The sequence below is a fragment of the Terrapene carolina genome, unplaced genomic scaffold, assembly GCF_002925995.2.
Source record: "Terrapene carolina triunguis isolate 2854851 unplaced genomic scaffold, T_m_triunguis-2.0 Scaffold53, whole genome shotgun sequence".
Lineage (NCBI taxonomy): Eukaryota > Metazoa > Chordata > Testudines > Emydidae > Terrapene > Terrapene triunguis.
The window spans coordinates 19,832,360-19,854,009 of NW_020664404.1; the positions used below are offsets into that span (position 1 = coordinate 19,832,360).

Here is a 21,650-nt window from a genome sequence, read left to right on the forward strand (position 1 = left end):
TGGGGGTTGATTACAGAAATGAGTAGTGCTTTGCTACTAGTTCAGAAAAGTAGCTTTCTGTACTGAAGTGCATTAAGTTAAACTATTAATACTGTGCATCCGTGAATTCTGTAAACTGGTGCTACTTTGACTAAATGAGGACAACTTACAGTTTGTTCCTAGTCAATGCTATGTAATGTGGCAAAGTACATAAGGCACTGGATTGGGACTCAGAAGGCCTGGGTTTGATTCCTTTCCCCATCTGTAAAATGTGGTGATACTAATCTTTTGCAAAGCATTTTGAGATCTGCTAATAAAGTGCTATATAAAAGCGGGTATTTCAGCATCTAATCTTATGGGCCACTGACAAGTAGACATGAAAATGTAACAGTATTCCCAGGCAAAAACTTTTAAGTTTGGAGCTAAAATTAAAAAAAATCTCACTTATGGTTTTCTGTGGTTTCCCCCCTCTCCCCCCCAAAACACAATGTTATAGAACATGTTAATTTAGAATTTAGTCTACAAAATGTAGAACACACTGCAGATGCACAGGCTGTTGTCACTGAAGCAATCTTAACTGTGTCAAAGTGGCTCTCTGAGAACAACCAGAAACTTGGGTTATGTCTATATTTCAGCTGGGAGCAAGCCTCCCCTGCCCAGTAGACAGACTTGTGCTTGCTCTACTTGAGTTAGCATGCTAAAAATAGTAGGTTGGACGTTGCGGCACTGGTTTTCTGCATATAAAAAGGAGGGCCAGCATTAGGGGGTAGTAAGAAGGGCAATTGCATGGGGGCCCCATGCCACATGGCCCCGCAAAGCTAAGTTGCTCAGGCTTTGGCTTCAGCCCCAGGTCACGGAACTCAGGGCCCTGGCCTTCAGCCTGATGCGGTGGGGCTTCGACTTTCTGCCCTGGGCACCAGTGAGTCTAACGCTGGCCCTGCTTGGAGGACTCCCTGAAACCTGTTTGCAGCCCCCCAGGGGGCCCCAGACCCCTGGTTGAGAACCACTATTTTAGAGGATATCCAAAGTTAGTAGGCTCCTTTTGAAAGTGTGGCCCTTACTATCTATATTTTGCCAAAATGGATATTAATACTTACTTGCAGTGGGTATTTGTATACCATCTTGAAATGGACAGTGCTGTAGATGTACTAAACATATTTAAATAGTATAATGCAAGGAAAGAAACATGATGTAACTTTCCTTTTCTTCTTCTCTCCCTTCCTATCAGGTAACCTGGTCTGATCTTTCCGTCACATGTGTAACAAAAACACATCAGGAGCTGCAGGAGTTCCTACTAAAAGTATGTATTCAAGTGTAAGCAACCTACAAGCAGAGTACTGTACATCACACTACAATTTCATGGGATAGGGCACTACTAGATGATGATTTTGGCTCTCGAGCTTCAATGACAGAAGCTTGAGAATATTGCCAGACTTTTGGCTTTCAGGAAAGCACTGATTGAATGAACACTAATGCATGTTAGCCATTCTATTTAAAGGAATGTATATTGTATGGTGATAGATTCCTTTCCAAAGTATGTTGACCATCCTTCTGCCCAAGCAGGACTAGAAGATATGGTTCTTATCAAGAACCATAAGGATAAGAGTCCTTGGTTGGCAGGAGATGGTAGTTTGAGATGGGAGACAACCCTTCCTACCCTTTTGGTTCTAATTGAGCTATCATAAAACTGTAAGGCTGGCTTTCTTTATGCTCCCAGTGGAGCTTGGAGCTAACACTGGACATGGCTACATGGTCTACATGGATGCTAACAAACATGTTAGTACTGCTCTAGGAAAATAACTTAATTACTGGTGCAAAGCCAAGAATACCAAACTTCTTACGATTTTCTACTTGGTGTTGTAGAGACAAATGCAGCCCCCTTCCCTGAGGAACTCACAAAATGTGAGTAAACTAGCAGATATTTGTGCTCTATGTCCATTGTGTCCTGTAAAATGGGTTAAAACAGTACTATCATCCTAGCTACTGTGGTCTTGCATCCATTCCTCAGTGGCTATCCTTGGGTTGTGCCTACCCTAGGGAATCTTTCTTTACCTCTCCAAATGATTCAGAGCGTTAACGAGAGCTTGGCTCGAATAGCTTCTGGTGTCACTATTACCCTGTTAACTAAAACTGTGCCACATGTAACTTTGTACAAAGAGCATCTTGATGGACCCCAGTGAATATGAATTATCAGTGTTTGGAGCTTCGCTACTCTAAAAGGGGAATAAGATTTACGTTCATATTGGAAAACCCTTCTTGCTCAGCATACAATTCCAGACTTTTTTTGAATGTTATACACATTTTTTTCCATTTGGGAGACTTCTAGATCTGTGAGAGCTTTGAAGGGTTCGAAGGGCTTGTCTACATTACCCACGGGATCGACGCACAGTGATCGATCCAGCGGGGGTCGATTTATCGTGTCTAATCTAGACACGATAAATTGACTGCTGACCACGCTTAAGACACCTTCCTCAGCTTTCTAGTAACCTCTCAAGTGCTAAGAAGCCTAGCCAGACTTCTGTTCATGTCTGCTTCCAGGTGCAGAGCTAAGCCTAGAGATTTAGCCATTAAGAATCCAGCAGGTATGGATTTAGTTGAAGTATGTATGACCCTAATCCAGACTGGCTGCACAATGTGGTACAAACGCTTGGCCAGCACCATAATGGTAAAATACTGTGACTAACAAATAGGGAGGGATCCACACCAGATGACTCTGCAAAGAGGCAGTGGGTCTCTGAAAGTAGTGAGGCACAGGATAGCTGTAATGATATTACAATACCTAATAGGGATGATCAACATCCTGGTAGATTAATTCAGCCAGAATCTGTGGTACCAGTATGATCCCTGAAAGTCAGTTGCAAAATGGATATTTTTCTGGTGGGAACACATCTGTCTGATAGTTATAACAAGACACGATACCAGTGACCGAGGTTCTGTTCTAGGCCAGATGAAGATGTTAGTCACTTCAGATGCTTTTCTGCTGAATTGGCGAACAGATCTCCTCTATTGCCTCTCTTCTATCCTTTTGATACCAAGCATGTGGAATAAAGTCTGGCAAGAAAGGGCACTGTTTTTAGTGGTTTCCATTGTTCTATTGGTGCAACTCCCAATAACTGTGTGACTGTGCAGTTTTACTGGTAAGTAACTTTCATATACACATACTCAGGCTGCTGCTTTTGTATTTGATACCTCTTTTAATGAAAGTCATCTTGCCCCTAGAGCAGTTCAGAGACGGATGAGTGATTACGAGCATGGAAAAATCCTTGTATGAAGGATTCCCAGTCTTCCTTACATTAGAAAGACAAATAGGGAGATATGATAAAAGCATATAAAACCTACAGTAGAACCTCAGGGTTACAAACACAGAGATACAAACTGACCAGTCAGCCACACAACTCATTTGGAACCAAAAGTATGCAATCAGGCAGCGGAGACCCAAAAAAGCAAATACTGTACAGCCCTGTGTTCAACATAAATTAAAATTTCCCTTTTTAGTAGTTTTTTTGACAAGATAAGGAAACTTTCTGTGCTTGTTTCATTTAAATTAAAATACTTATAAGCAGCCTTTTTCTTCTGCATAGTAAAATTTCAAAGCTGTATTAAGTCAATGTTAAATTTTGAAAGAGCCATAACATTTTGTTCAGAGTTATGAACATTTCAGAGTTATGAAAAACTTCCATTCCCGAGGTGTTCGTAACTCTGAGGTTCTACTGTATACTATAAAGTAGGTAGGTAGAGAGCTTCTGTTCTACCCTCATATACAGTGCAAGAATAATTGGACATTCAGTGAAACCGATGGAAGGAATTAGACTCGCAGGATGTTGCTGAGGCCAAGAATTTAGCATAATTCACAGAGGGATTCAACATTTGTATGGCTAACGCAAACACAGTTTGTTAAATTCTGAAACGGATAACTGGATAAGCAAGCGGTCTGGTAGGTAGTCATTCTCCAAGTAGTAGGTACAGTGAAACCCCGCTATAACACAATAATTGGGGTCCAAAAAATCCGATTGCGATAAATGCGGGGTTACGAACATTTACCATTTCAAGCCGGTCAGTTTTTTTTTTTTAAACACAAGTTATCCCAGCATGTTTTAAACACAAAAGTAGTAATTTAATTACATGTACATGAAAGAAACATGTGAAATCGACTATACTAATCATAGTGCAGAGTGCAAAGTCAATCTGGTTGCATGACTCCATAATTTTAAATTTCATCACTTCTTAAAAAAGCTATCTAGTGTGGTCTGCTTATTTGCCGCGGACTGTTGGCTTCTAGCAAAGTCAAGAATGCTGCTGAGTTGGAGGATTTGGACGCTGTCCATGTCTTGAGTTTCCAGCCACCTCAAACAGGCTTCTAGGTGCTTTACTGCCTCGGACACTTTTGGTGGGGGAGTTGAGGTGTCGTTGTTGTCGTCATTAGCGCCACTGGTTTCGGGCTCTGGTGGTGCAACTTCATTCTTCATGCTGACATTTGCAACAATTTCGTCATCTGAAATGTGTTCATATGGGGCAGATGTCATCTGCTGAAAACCATTTGAGGATATCGTGATGATTGTGCTCATATTTTCTGAGTGCTTCTTCGGCTAAACGTACATCGTTTTCAATGAATCTTGTAAATTCAGGCTCGTCGTCATTACTATCATCGTGTGTAGATGACGGAAAAGCTGGACCAAGACCCTTTATCCAGCATCGTTCAATGCAACGTGCAGAGATAGCATCCCAGGCTTTCCTGCCGAGGTGACAGACTTCTTTCAAGTTGAGTAACGTCAGTGATGTGTCGACGGAGGAGTTGTTACCCGCTACCATCCACTTGATCATTTCGCGACAATAGTTTTGCCTTGGTCCAGTGGCTGGATTTCTGACATAGTGTTCTTCGGGAGAGAAGAGACTTTAATCTTGCCGTCACGACTGACCAGTTTTTCCGCTGGGGGGTGGGCAGGGCAATTATCCAGCAGGAGGAGAGCTTTTTCCTCCTGCTTGAGTTTTCACAAATGAGCCCGAACGGCTGGCACAAAAGTTTTATGGAACCAGTCTTTCAATATGGAGCTATTCATCCATACATTCTTGCTGTTGGAGTATTCAAAGGGAAGGGCCTTCATATTAACATGCTGAAAACATCTGGGACACCTTGCTTTTCCGATCATCAGAGGTCTAACTTTGTGGCTGCTAGACTTTTTGACGCAAAAAAGAGTGACTTGGTCCTTCCTCTGCTTAAAGCCTTCTCATTTGTGACTATCAGTCCTGGTTGCGAGGGTGGGATCGGGTAACCTTTTTAAAGCATAAACCAGTCTCGTCGCAGTTGTAAACTTGATTGGCTGTGTGGCATCTTCCTCCAGCAACTTTTTAAGCTCAGTTGGGTAGGAATCGGCAGCCTCTTTATCAGCTGAGCGGATTTCCCCAGACACAAGAACTTGGCTTATAGTGTGCCTTTTCTTGAATCTGTCCAGCCAGCCGTTACTCGCCTTACATTTGGATTCATTTCCATTGATAAGGCGATCAAATTTCTCTGCTTGAGCTTTCAGAATAGGGCCAGAAATGGGAACTCCTTCTGCACGAGCCTGCACAAACCATTGGTACAAGGCTGAATCTAGGCTTTCGTCATTAGCAAACTTGACCTTTTTACGCTGTAAACCAGTTTCCTCTGCAAGAATGCAGGGTAGGCTACGGAGCTTTTTTCTTTTTTCCACCCTTGCAGAGTGGATTCTAATTCCTAGATCTCTAGCAAGCTGAGTTTGTTGTTTGCCCTTCTTTAGTTGATCCAGGGCATCCAATTTCCCTTGGGCAGAAAACGACTTGCGTTTGCGAACTGGCGTATCCATAATGGTAAAATATTTTTTTAAATATAGGAAATTAATAAGTTCATAGGCAAACACCATACACATGTACAACCCGAACTAAGTGCAATGGGCCTGCAATGGCCACGAGTCACTATATCCTATAAGACCGGAAGAACGCGGTTTATTTATAAATGTCGTAAAGAAAGCATTCCAGCAAAACTCGAACAGTATTACGGCCTTAAAGAGGAGCCAACTTATGATCGCATTATATCCGAATTCGCGTTATCACAGGGTGCATTATTGCGAGGTTTGACTGTATTAGATGAGACCTTAGTGGGGACAGTCTGTCCTGTATCTACCTGCTGCAGGGTTTCTTGCATCTAGATTTGGTTTCTATCAGATAGGACATTGGAATAAATAGGCAATGGATTTAATGCTCTTTCCTATGTTACCTAGACTAGTAGTCTTCAACACTCACTTCCAAAGTTTCTGGAGAAACTCATTTAAAAGGTTCTAGACTGTTCAGTTGTTGAAGTCTAGAAGAAAATGTTCACTCTATCAGTTAGGCAGTTCAAGAGGGAATTTTGCTCAAACAACAAGCCAAGATGAGCCGTTTCAAGATTTCCACTCTTCAAGGTAGCAGAAAAAGAAGCTCTGCTTCCAGAGGGAAATGAAGCTGAGCCAAGGCTGCATCTGCAATCTCCATCTCAAACTGCTACATGATTCCCTCACTTTAGTGGCCCAAGAAAGCATAATGGGGAAATTTCACCATTTTGCTCATCTAGGCACCTCTACAATGTCTGGTAGGGGAATCTTATTCATTCCACAGGGTTACTCTGTGGAATAGAAATACCCTATTTAGGACAGATTAATTCAGTCCCCTTCATTACAACAAACCCCATAAAGCAAAGGACTATTCAGGGTCATTCTAATACTTCCATTTCTTCTTGGAAAGATCCCATTAACTGAATCTCCATGAGAACTTGCAGTATATTCAAGTCTGTGCATCCCCACATGTCTCATGATGATTGACTTAGGTATGTTTTGAAAATTTTATTAAGTCCTCTTTGATCCAAATTCACTTTTTACATAATGGTTTCAAAGCAGGCACTTCAAGAATGCAGGTCTTGACCATTTAAACTGTCATATTTAAGATGGCATCCCTGGATACATGAACACGTATCAAGATTTTTGTGCTGTGGAGCTCTGCAAGCCTTCCCCAGTTCATAGATTTCCATTCCGGTCTAAGACATTCCTACTTTCAACAATTGATTTGAGTTTAAAGTTCGTATTTTCTGTGGTCAAAATCTCTTTTCTCATTACCACTAATTTAGCACCAAGTCTCTGATGTCTGTATCTTAAAAACCAAACACCTATATAACATAAGCTCTTATGAAAACACCTAGTCCTAGAGCTGAAGACGGGCACTCTACTCACACTTTCATGAAATATAATATTGCTAAGTAGTCTTCATGTTTCCTCTGCTTCCACTAGCTGCTATGGTCTAGTCCATGAGACCAGTGCCCACTTTATGAAGTGGGGAGTAAAAAAACTCTACGTCTGAAATTTGCCACTTTCTTTTTTCTATGCCTTCGTTACTCTTTGTGTGGGATGTTAATTTGCAGGTTTTTATTTCAAAATTCTGATTGTATCAAGTTTTGTAAGTTGCTACCTAGCAGTTGCGCACATTGCATTAAATATGAGGTACCAATAGTTCTTTATGCGGTGCAAGAAATTCTTAATTCCTGGCCAGTGAATAACATGCAGTTCCCAGCTAGCACGCTGGCTTCAGTCTCTTCAAATATGCTGAAGGATGCTGCTGACAGACAACTGCTTCTTTGTAAACTATATAACCTATTGATCATAACTGATTGTCACTAGATGTTAAAAGGTGCAGTATTGCTATTCAGTTAAATTTTGGAAATTGACTTTGGACTGCTAGCATTTCTCAAATAAAAATTCAATAACACTATCTTTTTTTCTTAGACATTTTTATTAGAATCTCATCTCATGCTTTCATATTACAGCACATTTCAAAGCTTTAGTGTAAATGTTAACAAATTTTTGTCTCCAACTAAATTGGAACATCTAAATGGCCTCAGACACTTTAGTATTCACAGTTCTCTAACAAATTGTTTTGCTATTAACTGTGGCACACACGTCTAGAGCAATGAGATTTGTTTTAAAAGTAGCAAATCCAAGCTCAGTGCTGCTAAGTAAGGAGTATAATTGCATGTATAAAGAGTACTGTTATCAAGACTTTGATTATGAAAGTGCATAACTCATATTTGGAACCCTTTCACCAGCTTCCAAAGGAACTGTCTTCTGAAGCGTTTGACAAGACCATTTTACGGGCACTAAATCAGGGTTTCCAGAAGAAGGAAGAACGGCGGCACCCAGATCTAGAGCCAATAATAAGGTAACCAGCTGAGCAGACAAATTATTTTCTTTGGAAAAAAAACACCTAAGTCAAGTGAGCTGTCAGCAGCATGGCATTCTCTGATAAGACTTTCTCAGAGGCTCTGGGCTTCTTCAGAAAAGTAATATAAGATATGAGTCATGTGGAAACATGTTGCATATTATTCTGTCCAGTTTTTCTTCATTTCCTTGTCTTTTTTTTCTCTCCCCTCCTCCCCTTAACTTTGAAGAAAAGAAAATTGATTCCTCTTTTCCAGGTCAAATGAGCATTTCCTTCCCTCAACCAGTGTTCGGTCTTTCTTTTTTTTCCCATTGAACCTATTTTCTATATGCTTTCTTCCCTCCCTCTTTTGTGAATATGTACTGCAGAATGAAACTTTATTCCAAAATCTCTAGTGGCTACCAGACTCAATCCATGTACTTTAGTGGGAATTAATTGGGCTCATGGAGCAGAATATTTACAGGTAAAATGGACTGGCAGTGGCTAAGTGAAACAGCAACTGTTTATCTTTGAGAGCCTGGTATTCAACTGAGACACTCTTAGGAAGATACTCTTAATAATTAGCTGCTCTACTCAAGAAAATGCTTGTCTTGAGATAACATTATATGGTAGCGTTATATCCAGGGATCAGATCTCCATTGTATTAGGAGCTGTACAAACACTATAGGAAGACAGTACCCCAAAGGGCTAATAGTTTCATGTAAGATAGGAGGCAATGAGTGACAGACAAGATGGCTTGGAAGAGAATGAATAAGGGTAGTATCATGTGAATATGGAATTCAGTAGGCTAGCTAGATGTAGAATTTGATAGTCCCAAATAATCCAAATTGATTTCAATAGAAATTCCAAGACTCTCTCTCTCTCTCTCTAAAATAGAGTTCAGGTTGGAGAGTACGTATCTTTAAGGCTAATAGCATGACACGGAGGCTGTAATGCATGATTATGAAAGAATTACAAAACCAGGAAATTCTGCTAAGGTTACACTTAAAAGAAATCCAAACATGTTATGGTATGGAAATGTGGTTAAGATACCCAAACATTAACTGTCCTGTGATGCCATGCATTAACCATATAATTATGGCATTGTGGGTTTTGTGGTTCCAGGTTAGATTAAACTGACTTCTTTTTTTCCCCTTGTGGTGTCACTGCAGGACAAAGTTAAATTTTTGTTTGTTTTAAATGTAACACAACTTGATGTTTTTCAGCAATGGAAAGCATAGTTTTCTGGAAAATGGAACTGGGTAATACTCTTCAGCAAGCAAAAACTGGAACTTAGGCTGGATTTTCAAAGTACTTGATGTTAGCCTAAGCCTTCTCCTATTTGAAGGCTCATGGGCTTTGTCGCTGACTCAGTGGGAGCAGATTTAGATGAACACAGAGTGCTTTTGAAAATCCAGTCCTTTTTCATGTTTACCTCCAAGAATATTCAGACTACTACTCTAACTTATTTCCATAGACAAATTTAAATCTACATGTAAAAGAATAAATTGACTGGATTTTGATAGCATCTTGTGCTCAGTTTCAAAAAAATTTAAGATGCTGGAGCACAAATTTCATGGTCTGGTAGCCCCAAGTCTTATGAATGTTACAGGTTATTTCAGTTGGTTAAAAAGTTCAAGCTAGTCTGAGACCAAAAATGTGGAATTTAAAAAAAAAATTCTATATGAATAGATGTTTTTAGATGAACACTGAGACTTCTTTACAAATCGTAGTTGGTTTTGCTTTTAACTATTCCTTTGCAAGGTCTGTACTCTTAACAATACTGTACTAGCTCAAAGACAAAGATGGACTTTTTTATACTGTCTATACCAAATTAAGTGTTAATGATTAAGTTTCATGGTTAATTTAGGATGGTTTTAAATGACTTATGGTTTTACGTTAAAAACCAATGTCTTAAAGTAACTGAAAACTCTTTTATTTCAGGCAGCTATTTTCAAATATGTCACAGGCTTTTCTGCAGAGTCAGAGAGTGTACAACTTCTTCCAGTCAATTTCATCAGAATCTTTGCACACTCACAGTAAGAAATTTCTAAATATTCTTTTGTATAATATGAAGAAGCTGTAAGACTTTCTTCCTGCCCCCAAGTTATTTTATCCTTTTTATGAACTTCGTATCCATTGCAGAAGTGACTATTCACTGGCCCCCCTCTCGAGAATACAAATTTAGAATGAGACTGAAGATACTGTAGAATATTCTTTGCTTTCTTTGAGTTTCTAGCAAAGGGGCAGGCAAACTTTCTGGCCTGAGGGCCACATCAGGTTTCCGAAATTGTATGGAGGGCCAGTTGGGGAGGCTGTGCCTCCCCAATGGCCCAGCCCCTGTCCCCATCTGACCCCCCACCTCCATTCCCTGGACCCCCCCACCCCTGACTGCCCCCCACCACCCCATCCAACCCCTCCTCTCCTTTCTGACTGTCCCCCCCCGGGCCCCTGCCCCCATTCAATCACCCCTTCTCCCTGACCGCCCCTGGAACCTCTGCCCCTGACTGCCCCCCGCCGCCCCATCCCCTATCCACACCTCCACCCCCGACCACCACCCCGAACTCCCCTGCCCTCTATCCAACCCCCCCGCTCCCTGCCCCCTTAACGCACTGCCTGGAGCACCAGTGGCTGGCGGCACTACAGCCGCACCGCCAAGAGCACCAGGACAAGCAGCCGTGCCGCCCGCTGGAGCCAGCCACACCACCGTGCAGCACAGAGCACTGGGTCAGGCCGCAACTCTGCAAAAGCCCCACCACCCAGAGCATCGCGCCGGCAGTGCAATGAGCTGCGGGCAAGGGGGAACAGTGGGGGAGGGGCCGAGGACTAGTCCAGGAGCCCAGGGACCAGGCAGGAGGGTCCCGCGGGCCGGATGTGGCCTGCGGGCTGTAGTTTGCCCACCTCTGTTCTAGCAGGCTGGCAACACTTAGTGTGTGCAGCAATTTGGGGATTCCTGCTTTTGGGTACTCGATAGAATCTCACTTATTTATGGCCTGGCTTCACCTCAAACAAGAGGACCACTGGAGGTATACAAAATTGAATCAGACTTTTTTCTTTGGATCATATCAGTCAATGGTTGATCCTGCCTTTTGGGAGGGAAATCTTTTTTCCTCCCATGCTAGTATGCAAACTAGTGCATAGTGTGTAGGTTTTTTGCCCATGCAGACATTTCCATATATTTGTAGAGACTGAGTAAAGGACTGCAAGGCACAAACGGAAAATATTAACTTACTGTGAATTATTAATTTGTACATTAATCATCTTTACTGCCCTCCCTGAAGCCTTCTGTAACAAGGCTATCATGTTTATCAGCCCTGTAAAGTGAATGACAAACACCTTCATAGACTTCGAACAAAATATTTATGGATTCAACTGGGCTGACTTCAGATCAGCTGCAGTTTATCTCTCTTCCTCATGTTTTGCTAGACGCCTCAATGCTGGATGTTTCAGTGCTTAAAGTAGGATTTGCACCAACTGTGTAAATGTTTGGGCAAATTGATCTCCAAAAGATATTGAATATTGTCCAGAGTCTCTTTTGGGCTCCCACCCCTGACAAACGTGCATCTTGCAGTAGATTTCCCTGGTGGGAAATCTGTTATGCAGCATAAGTTGGTCATGCAGCCTTCACTTTGTCCCCTGGTGCAAATTCATTAGGGTACAGCCTAATAATATGATCGCGCCTTTTTCCAAAGGACACCCTGCTGCATTCAGTGCACAGGGTGGACCATGTTTGCATGGTGGTGGTGGTGGTTGGGGGGTCTAGACTACTGCCTCAGTTGTTGCAGAAGTTTGAAGTTAAGTTGCAAATGAGGCAGGGTACCCCAGGAAGCAAAAGGTTAGTCTTGTAGTTTAAGCAGTTGAGTGCCACTCTGAAGAAGTGAATTCTATCTTTCTTCCATAGTTCCTGTTATGCTGGACAAATTACATAAACCAAAACTTACTGGTAACCGTTTGTTTTCTGGGTGCCCTATTTTGGACACCCGTGCTTTGACTTGCAGAAGTGCTGATTATTTGCAACTGAAATCAATAGTTGTGCTTTGAACATCTGAAGTGCTATAATAAAATTAGTGGACACCTTTGACAATCTTGATCTGAATCTCTGCCTTAGACCCTCACTCTATAGTTGGGTAACTGAATATCTTGCATCACAGGGCTGTTTTGAAGATAAACTAATGTTTGTGAAGCACTCCTATGTAACAGGGATAAACACCGTAAAGTCCATGAGGAAATTTTAATAAATTTGCATTCAAGGCAAGTTTTGAAAGGTGTGCAGTAAATAAGGCTTAGGGCCATGCATAGAGGGTAAAGATATTGAATGGCTAACCATTCAGTGAGCAGTCGTCCACACTGCCTGGGCACCAGCAGTGAGATGGTCTACTAGCTCTCAGTCCTCGTTCCCAGTGTCACAGCGACCCCCTCCCAGCAGACTGGAGAAGCACCTGCAGCAAAAGACCTACTCAGTCCCAGCCTGGATTGTGCTTTGGGGGTAAAGCATGCTCAATATCGACAGTGTTCAGGAAAAATTTGTTGCCACTTCCCATAAGCCTCTAATCCACATGTACAAACCGTTTCCAAAGATTTACAGTTCAGTCAAATGTTCATGGATTTTTCTGGACAGGAAAAAACTGATTCCAGAGCAAAGGGCAACCTCAAGGCAGATATCTGGTATAGAAAATTTTAGCTCAGGTGGCTGGCTTGGCTATTATAAGTATTAGGCAAACTTAACTATAGTTAATGCCACATCACTTTCACCTGTAATTGTGAAAGGATTAAGAAATAACTCTAAACTTGAAAAAATGCATTTTAACCCATTTCAAATAGATTTTAAAGTAGTTTGTTTAACCATCTTCAAACAATCTCAAACAGTTAAAACTGCACCATAGTTTTAAAATGGCATACTTGTTCATGCCTTCTCTCAAAATAGCCAGCCCTAGAAGGGTTTGGTGTCCTGAGAGTATGTTACTGGTATAGTTCACATTGATGTGTCATAGTTGGAATTTTAAGGTGTTAGAACTGCAAAGAAACACAACTTCTTAAAGTCATTTATAATGTGTGCTGAGCGCTTTTATTGCATTTGGCACACCTGTGTAAAGTATGCTTTTTTTGGTTTTAATGATATTTACACAAACTTCACCTGCTATTCAACTAGCTAAAATTAAGATGGTATCTTTAAGTTGGTATAAAAGCCCCAATCTCTCTCTCTCTCACTTTTTCCTTAACATAGCTTCTAGTTTTCTGTACCTCCTTGCAGAAGCTAACTTTTTACCCTGAGTTAGTTGCTGTAATAACTTCCTAGAAAACTACATAAAACTTATTCTCAACAGGTAACTTACAACCCTCTTCGAAGACAGCTAAGGCATCAGAACACTTCAAGGAGGACAGTTCAGAGGCTTCAAGTCAGGAGGAAGGTATTCATATATTCAAAGGTTCTATGTATGAGTAAAATTTTTACCAGGCTGACAGTCACAGAAATAATGTATTTGACTGACTTCTACCTCTTGTAAAGTGCTGAAGACTTTGGATGAAAGTTGCTATATAAATTTTAATTTTTGATACTGCACGCTTTCAGTAACTTAATACGGTTATTACATTTGTGAATAGGAAGGCTTTGGAGGTGTGGTTGCTTTTTGAGTTGTTTGGAGAGGCTGGGGTGAACAGCTAGGAAGAGTTGTGGGGGTTTTTGTTAGTACACAAAGATATTTGTGACTTCCTCATGTGTCTATTTTTTATGACCTGGTTAATGTTGAGTGAGGTATTTCAGTTTTAGTTGACATTTATAAAACATCATCTTAAATATGAAGATCCTCTATGTGGAAATACTTCATTCCTCTATTTTTATCCCAAAGCTGCACTTGTGTAGTGTTGTGGCCAGTTACTAACAGTGACTAACCCTTCTGATCTGGGTAATGAACTCCAGATATGGGAGTTGGTACTTCTCAGATACCATGAACAGTTTTGATGGGATGTACTAGCCCAGTGGATAAGTAGTCTCATTTTGAAAGGAATGCCAAGCCAGTTTTGCATCACTTGAGCTGTATGCTAGTTTGACATTTCGATAGGCAAAGGAGGGCATGCGACGCAAAGGACTGTTAAACCATTCTATTTGCTAGCGCACAGTGTTCTCATTCCTATCCTCTTATGCTGATATGCAAGGTGGAGTGTGATGTACTTTTGGATGCAACTTTTCTGAATCTCTTTTCAAATAAAGAAATGTGAAAAAAGACAGCGGCAGCTTGGGCCATCAGGCAGGAATGCTAAAGAGACAAGACGACTAAATTCCTGTTCAACCTCCAGTTTCATAAGAGCTCACAATAGGTTGCTTGCTCCTTTAGTAGAAATGTTACTATCTTTAATTGTAGCTATTTCACCATAGTACTGCAGTAATACAAAATAGCTATTTTTCAAAGTATCTCCTCTTCCTTTTACCAGTAAGCTATTTGGTCAGGTCCCTGTTAAGGAGACGCATTATCCAGTGGATCCTCTGATTGTGATTGTGTTGCAATGCATTGGCAAAATGTGATTCTTAAAGTTCTGTACTGTAAATGCCAGGGTTGGTTGATTTGTGTCAAATTTTGTTCCCTTCAAGGCAGAGACAATATCTTCTACCACTGGAAAACTATATACAATTCAGAAAAGCTTTTTATCTGTTTTTGAAAGAAAATGCCACCCATTGCGCTGTTCTATCTTAAAACACTAAGAAAACTTTGGAATGCATTTGAAAATCGTTCAAATTGTCATTTTTACATTTTCCTTAAATGAGAACTTTTTCGACTTTAAAATTTCAAATGCATTTGAATACATGCTTAATGCCATTAGAGTAAACTTTGGTAATGCTTTTAAACTTCGTACTTTCCAAATAATTCCAATTCTCACTCTGCCTTCAGTCTTCTAGTTGGATCTCTATTTTGATCTTGTTCTGAACTGCATCTTTAAGGGAGTTGAGGTAAATGATAGCAACTTTCAAAAGAAAAATAGAAAAACCCAGAAATGATAGCAGAGGAGTCAAAGATGTTACTTAGAAGCCAAAGATCAGCAGCAATTGGACCGTGGAAATTTTACTTTTGGCAGTATAATAAATATACAGTACTTCAGAGAGGTAAAAAGACAAGCTCCAAGGACTTACGGTTAAAAATAATAAACATTTTCCCACATATACATGCTATTACTTGTAAGGTTTACTTAAATTGCAACTAATCTCAGGTTCTAAATGCATTATATCAATGCAGGAACTTACTCATTGAGCAGCTCATAACTTACCAGTACCATATTAACCTTCTGGGGCAATATCCAGGAGTTGGAGAAAGGAAACAATTTCCATTTTTCCTTTTGATTTGACTGATTTTTTTTGTCCCATTGAGCTAAATCTGGCAACCTCTAATGACACAACCAGGGCACCTATAGTTAGTCTGTTGGTGAAAAATAATCCCAGTTGACTATGAAATGTACACTTCTCTCCCTGTGCTTTTTGCTATTTTTGTAACTTTTCTGGGAAACTGGGGATGAAGGTCCCCAGTCCTACCCATCTGATCCATGTCAACTGACCCCTGCTTCCATGCATTGTTTGACTTGAGTGGCCTTCTGTGCAAGTGTACGGGGTCCACTCATGTTGGATCAGATTGTAAGACTGGGATCTGTATCTATAGTAGCATTTGTCTTTTTCCTGTCACTACCAAAACATTGAGTGAAATATAGTCGAGAACCTTTACTGGATGGGTTATTTTCCTGGATTGACTTATAATAGAAACAATTGTTACTATTGGCATTGCTGACTTGTGTTCTTTTTTCTCCCCCCAGATGTAATGCAGCACACATCAGTCCATAAAAAACATAATGGGAAAAGTCCTGTTGCCAAGTAGGTATTAAGGTTTGCAAAACTAGCATGTCTACTTTAAAGTCAAACTTAAATAAATCCATATTTATTAGTTGCTTGAAACTTTAGGGGCATGCAAGTTTCCTTTTGGATCAAGACTTTTTCAAACTGTTATAAGGTATATTAAGTTGTCTTAATATTAAAACTTTAAGAAGAAAGTAGTTCAGTTGGAAGACATCCCTGGATAATTCTTCCTAAAATGTGTTTTTAAAAAATGTAGTTGCCTAACGTGTACATCAGGTAACTCATACATTTCTTTTCCAAAGGTAATCCATGTTCCTGGGTATTAAGCCTTGGGAATGAGATTTGAAAGATGACTAGCTGGCTCCAAAGAATTTTGGGACTGTCTTACAAAAAATGGCATTGTTATTCAGGGAGCATACAGAACATCATAACCACAAACTAGCTTTTCTTTTTCTCCAAGGTTAGGTCCTTGCCCAGTAGGGGCCAAGTCTTTTACCAGTAAAGGTTCACAACTTTTCTGGCATAAATCAGACAATCACATATTAAATACTTACATAGTTGGCATATAAGACTCCATGCATCCCCATCCCTGGTTTTCAGTAATTCCTCATATTGTTGAATCATCCCTCTTGTGTGGCTTTTCATATTTTTCCTATGGGGGAAGTATAGTTACTATCTTCCTACAATAGTCCATCAACTAAAGCATTGAAATCTTAACTTCTGTTTATGGCCCATTGTAAATGTAAACACTTTTTTACAAACCCAGTTTAAAAAACTCATAGACATGCTTTCCATGTATATTTTAGTCCTTGAATTATTAATGAAGAATGCTAACAAGCCTATCCAGAAATTTTGTGGAAGGTATTTACTCAAGAATGACCATACTGGGTCAGACCAGTGGTCCATCTAGCCCAGTATTCTGTCGTCTGATAGTGGCCAATGCCAGATGCTTCAGAGGGAATGGACAGGACAATTGAGTGATCCATCCCCTGTTGTCGAGTCCCAGCTTCAGGCAGTTGGAGGTTTAGGGATACCTGGAGTTGCATCATAGACCATCTTGGCTAATAGTCATTGATGGAGCTATCCTCCATGAACTCACCTATATTTTTTTTTTTTTTTTTTTTTTTTTTGGACAGTTATATTTTTTCATTGTGTAAAGTAGTACTTATAGGAGGAGATATACCTGGAAAGGTCATCAAGTCCAGCCCCCCGCCTTCACTTGCAGGACCAAGTACTGATTTTGCTCCAGATTCCTAAGTGGCCCCCTCAAGGATTGAACTCACAACCCTGGGTTTAGCAGGCCAATGCTCAAACCACTGAGCTGTCCCTCCCCTATGTTTGTTTTAAACCTGCTGCCTATAAATTTCATTGTGACTCCTACTTCTTGTGTTATGTAAAGGGGTAAATAACACTTCCTTATGCACTTTCTCCACACCATTCATGATTTTATAGACCCCATCATATCCCTCCTTAGTAGTCGTCTCTTTTCCAAGCTGAACAGTCTTTTTAATCTCTCCTTATATGGAAGCTGTTCCATACCCCTAATCATTTTTGTTGCCATTCTTTGTATTTTTCCAATTCAAATATATTTTTTGATATGTGACTCTGATTCCTATATATTTTGTGTCGTGTACTACTGGTTATCCTCATTGCACCAAGTTTCCATGGTGCATATTATACCAATATCCTTGTTTAATGCCTGGCACTCTGGTTCACCCATCTTAGTATCTAGACTTACAGCATTTATATATAATGGTCTTTTTACAGCAGCTTAGCTTTCCCAGAAAATCTGTATGCAAGATGCCTTATAGCCTGCCAATTTGTTCTTCATCATTTCTATATATACATTTTATTGTATCTTGGCCATACAAAAAAATAAGCAAAACCAGAAACTGCAAAATACCTAGCATAAGTAACAATATGTATCTTAAATTCTGTGGCTTCTTGCACAGAGTAAGAAGAGAAGCTGATTTTCCATTTTACTTACTTACATACATACATATATCTCTATATCATGCTCCGTCTAAATTTCCCTCTTTCTTACTCTGGAAACTATAACTTGTTCTATGCCACACCTTGTCTGTAGACCTAATCAGTTAGGGCTAAACTAAACCTATGGGATACGTAAGATCAGGGTTCTGTTAACCTAAAAACAAAAAAAAACAGCACTTTGCTTAACCCAGTTGCTGGGATGGTACAGGGATTTAGGTAGTAGCAATCTGAAACTTGAAGTGGCCCATCCACAAGTTGATGGAAGAGAGAAACTTTCTCTTATCTCCCATCTTGAATCTGCTAGTTTCTGTAAAGTGAGGGAAAGGTCTTAACTTCTCCCTCCTTGCAGCAACCAAGCAGCTAAGACAGGGACAGAAGTAATCTTGCTTATTCTAAAATCTCCCCTTTTCCCCCCCTGAAGTTGTCTCCCCTCCTGTGGATAACTTCAGTCTTTCTCTTCATGTGTTCAAATATGAATGGCGTCTCCTAAGTGAAGTAAGTTTTTTGTAGGTCAGTTCTTACATACTCATCCATATGAATCTGGTATAAATCTTGGGTTAGGAAAACTATATCTCTGGAATAGTGGTGGTACGCTGTAGAGAAGCTTATATAGTACCTTTCTGCACATTCTGGCTTAACTCCTACAATCACTCTTTTTTTTTTTTTTTTTTTTTTTTTTTTTTTTTTTTTTTAAAATGTTTTTTTTTTTATTTTTTGTTTTTTTTTGCTTAACTCCTAAAATCACTTTTTTTTTTTTTTTTTTTAAATAAATATGTGCTTTTTCTAAAGAGAGACGGTTAGGAATCTGAAGTGAAGACTCAAATAGTCTTAAAACTTACTTGAGGTCTTTGGAAAAGCAGCAAGGGGTACATTGAAAGCATCCCTAACCCTTTATCAGCTGACTCTTTAGCAGAAATTTCCAAAGTACTCCTGTACACATTAGTTGTGGACCTTTCAGTGTGTCTATTTCAAGACTCTTCAAGACTGAGTTCTGATCGAGGTTTACTCGAACTATTTCTTCAGGATTCATTGGAACATTTAACTCACTTTAAAGCCTCTCCTTTAATATCTTCCAGAGGTGCTTGGTAATGAGGAATGGAATAAAGTATTTTGTATTGCAGTGCGTTAATGAAGCTGGCAAGAACAATTAATTTTAAAATGTATTTAAAAGCCAAATGTCATATAGCAAAATATTGTTATAAATGTATAAGAGACTTTATTTATTCTTTTTTCTTTTTGTTCTCAGTCAAGAGTGGGGCACATCTGTGGATGACAGATGAAGGGTGGATTATAGGTCCATATGGCCTGGTGACCCCCATCAGAAATCTTGTTCCAAGAGTCTGTTGACCAATGTGTCTATACTTAGTTACAAATCAATCAGACTGGCTATTGCCATGTGTGGTTTGAGTGGAAGGCATTGAGGCCCAAAGTAAATGCCAAACACTAGTTTAGATTTCTCAACACTCTTCAAAAGTAGCTAGTGTGAGGACAGAGAATATGCAGCCAAAGAGAGTTTTAAATTCTGCTATGTGGTTGTAGAAATGAGCACAAAAGTGGTTTGTAGATGGTCCCACACAGCTTTTTCTAACTTTCTTGTATATTTTTGAAGTAAGGGTATGTAGTCACTTTTTCAATATTTTTGAAGTTCAGAGGAGAAGGAAAACAAGTTAAAAAAAAATCTAAATCTGTAAAACTGCTGTTTAACCACTTTTTAAGTGTGAAAAAAGGAAATGAATCATGAAACATTTCCATGAGCTATTAGGATTTGTGAGTTTGAATATATCCTAAATTTTGTGTCCACATAAGGGCTTGTCTACACAGTGGGATAATACAGCAGTTTAGGATTCTTTAGAAATCACACTCTCTAATAGAACACATTTATACTTCTGAGGGCATTCTGCGCACAATATTTTAAAATTCTGCAAATTTTATTTGTCAAATGTGAAGGCTCCATCATGGCAACGGGGAGCACAGGCCACTGGCTACACAGAGGTGGGAGATCACTGTGCAGCTCCTTTTTCCCCCTCCCCTCCCCCAGGACATGGACTCAGCAGTGAGACTGCACCCAACCCTGACACAGCACAAGGACCGGGCCTGCCCCAGAAACACCCAAGAGCCCTGCCCTTTCATGTGGGCAGGCAAGCTCAGCAATGCAGGATCCAAGTGTGGAGGGGCTTCAGTGTGGGGGGATCGCAGTGTGAGTTGAAAGGGTTCTGTGTGTGGGTGACTCAGTGGGGGATCCAGGTGCGGAGGGGGGAGGGGGATCTGGATGCACAGGGGCTTGTTGCGGGGGTTCTGGGTGCAATGGTAATGGGACTCTGCAGGGGGCTCCAGGTGAAGGTGGTTGGGGCTCAGCAGGGTGGGCTCTGGGTGTGGGGGGGATGGAGCTGTGGGGGGGGGGGGGGGGGGGCGGGGGGGGAGCCAGGGGGGGGGGGAAGGGGGCTCGGGGGGGGGGGGGTCCAGGTGCGGCTGGTTGGGGCTCAGTGGGGTGGGGATCTGGGTGCAGGTGGCTCATGGGGGTGGTCCAGGTGCAGGGGGAGTGGGGTTCATCAGGGGAGTTCGGAGTCTTTGGGGGAATGGGGCTTGGCAGGAAAGTGAGTATGAGGGGGTCTGGATGCATGGGGGTTGGGCCGATGGGGGAGCAGCTCCCTGTACAGGGGTCCCTCCCCCTGTAGCTGAGGAGTGATGGGCGCAGGATGTGGGGTGGGGGCCAGGAGAGTTTGCAGAGCTTCTTGCAGCCTGGGGAGAAATGCCGGGGGTGGGTCTTACCCAGCCCCAGATGCTGTGCAGGGGAAGAGGAAGTCCTGACCTCCCCAGCCCAGCCAGGACTAGCAGGTGAACCTGGCGCAGGGTCTTCCCCAGTCCTGCCTCCTGCCCCACAGTTATTTACCTCGGGCACCCAGAACATACTGCTGGGGAAAGTAGCATGACTGCTTTTGTGACTTCCCTATTCATCATTTTTCTGCGGGGAAGCAAAGAAATCTGCAGGGGACATAAATTTTGCACATATGCAGTGGTGCAGAATTCCCCCAGTAGTACATCACCCCACATGTGTACACACCATAAGTATCCTTAGTATGTAATTGCCTGTTAAGTAAAGTAAATTTAAGGTTGATCTAGTTTACAGCCATTTTATATTTTTATATATATACATACACACACACACACACAGAGTGAACATGTTCCACCTAGAGATCTGTTAAGAAAGATTTTATTTTTTTCTGAAAACACCTGTCTTCCCAATATGCTACAAAATTGGGAATGCTGTTATGGAAATCTCAGAAGTTTTTTATACTTGTGTAATGTGTTTTTCACCAGCACTAGCAGTACAAAATGTTCTTCACTGGATGGCCTTAACATAAAACACTCTGAACAGAATGGGGTAGTGGATTGGAGAAGAAAAAACTGCACTGTTCAACAGCATCCAGAGCACTGTACAAACTTACTTGATCAGGTAAGTGGCTTTCATTTATTTCATAATAGTAGATGAAGGTATTATCCAGAGCTCACCATTACATTTTACTTTAAGGCTAATTATACACACTACAGCATTAATTCTTGAAACTGTTTAAGTTCAACTTGTTAGTGACTATATTACTTATAGCAACCCTCATTTAACTTTTTGTATAATTCTTACTACTTCCTTACTAACAGCCATGTATTAAAT

The 21,650-nt window shown here is 40.8% G+C and overlaps 1 protein-coding gene across 2 annotated transcripts in view; it reads left to right on the top strand.

Moving 5' to 3' along the window:
* Window positions 1-21,650, top strand: part of ZCCHC2 (zinc finger CCHC-type containing 2) — a 74,775-nt gene that overhangs the window by 25,411 nt on the left and 27,714 nt on the right. For both annotated transcript variants that reach the window (XM_024203895.3, XM_024203905.3), the window contains exons 4-9: window positions 1,208-1,279; window positions 8,066-8,178; window positions 10,102-10,196; window positions 13,482-13,565; window positions 15,952-16,009; window positions 21,302-21,437. In XM_024203895.3, coding sequence (XP_024059663.2) covers window positions 1,208-1,279; window positions 8,066-8,178; window positions 10,102-10,196; window positions 13,482-13,565; window positions 15,952-16,009; window positions 21,302-21,437 — 558 coding nt within the window. The remainder of the gene's footprint in view (window positions 1-1,207; window positions 1,280-8,065; window positions 8,179-10,101; window positions 10,197-13,481; window positions 13,566-15,951; window positions 16,010-21,301; window positions 21,438-21,650) is intronic.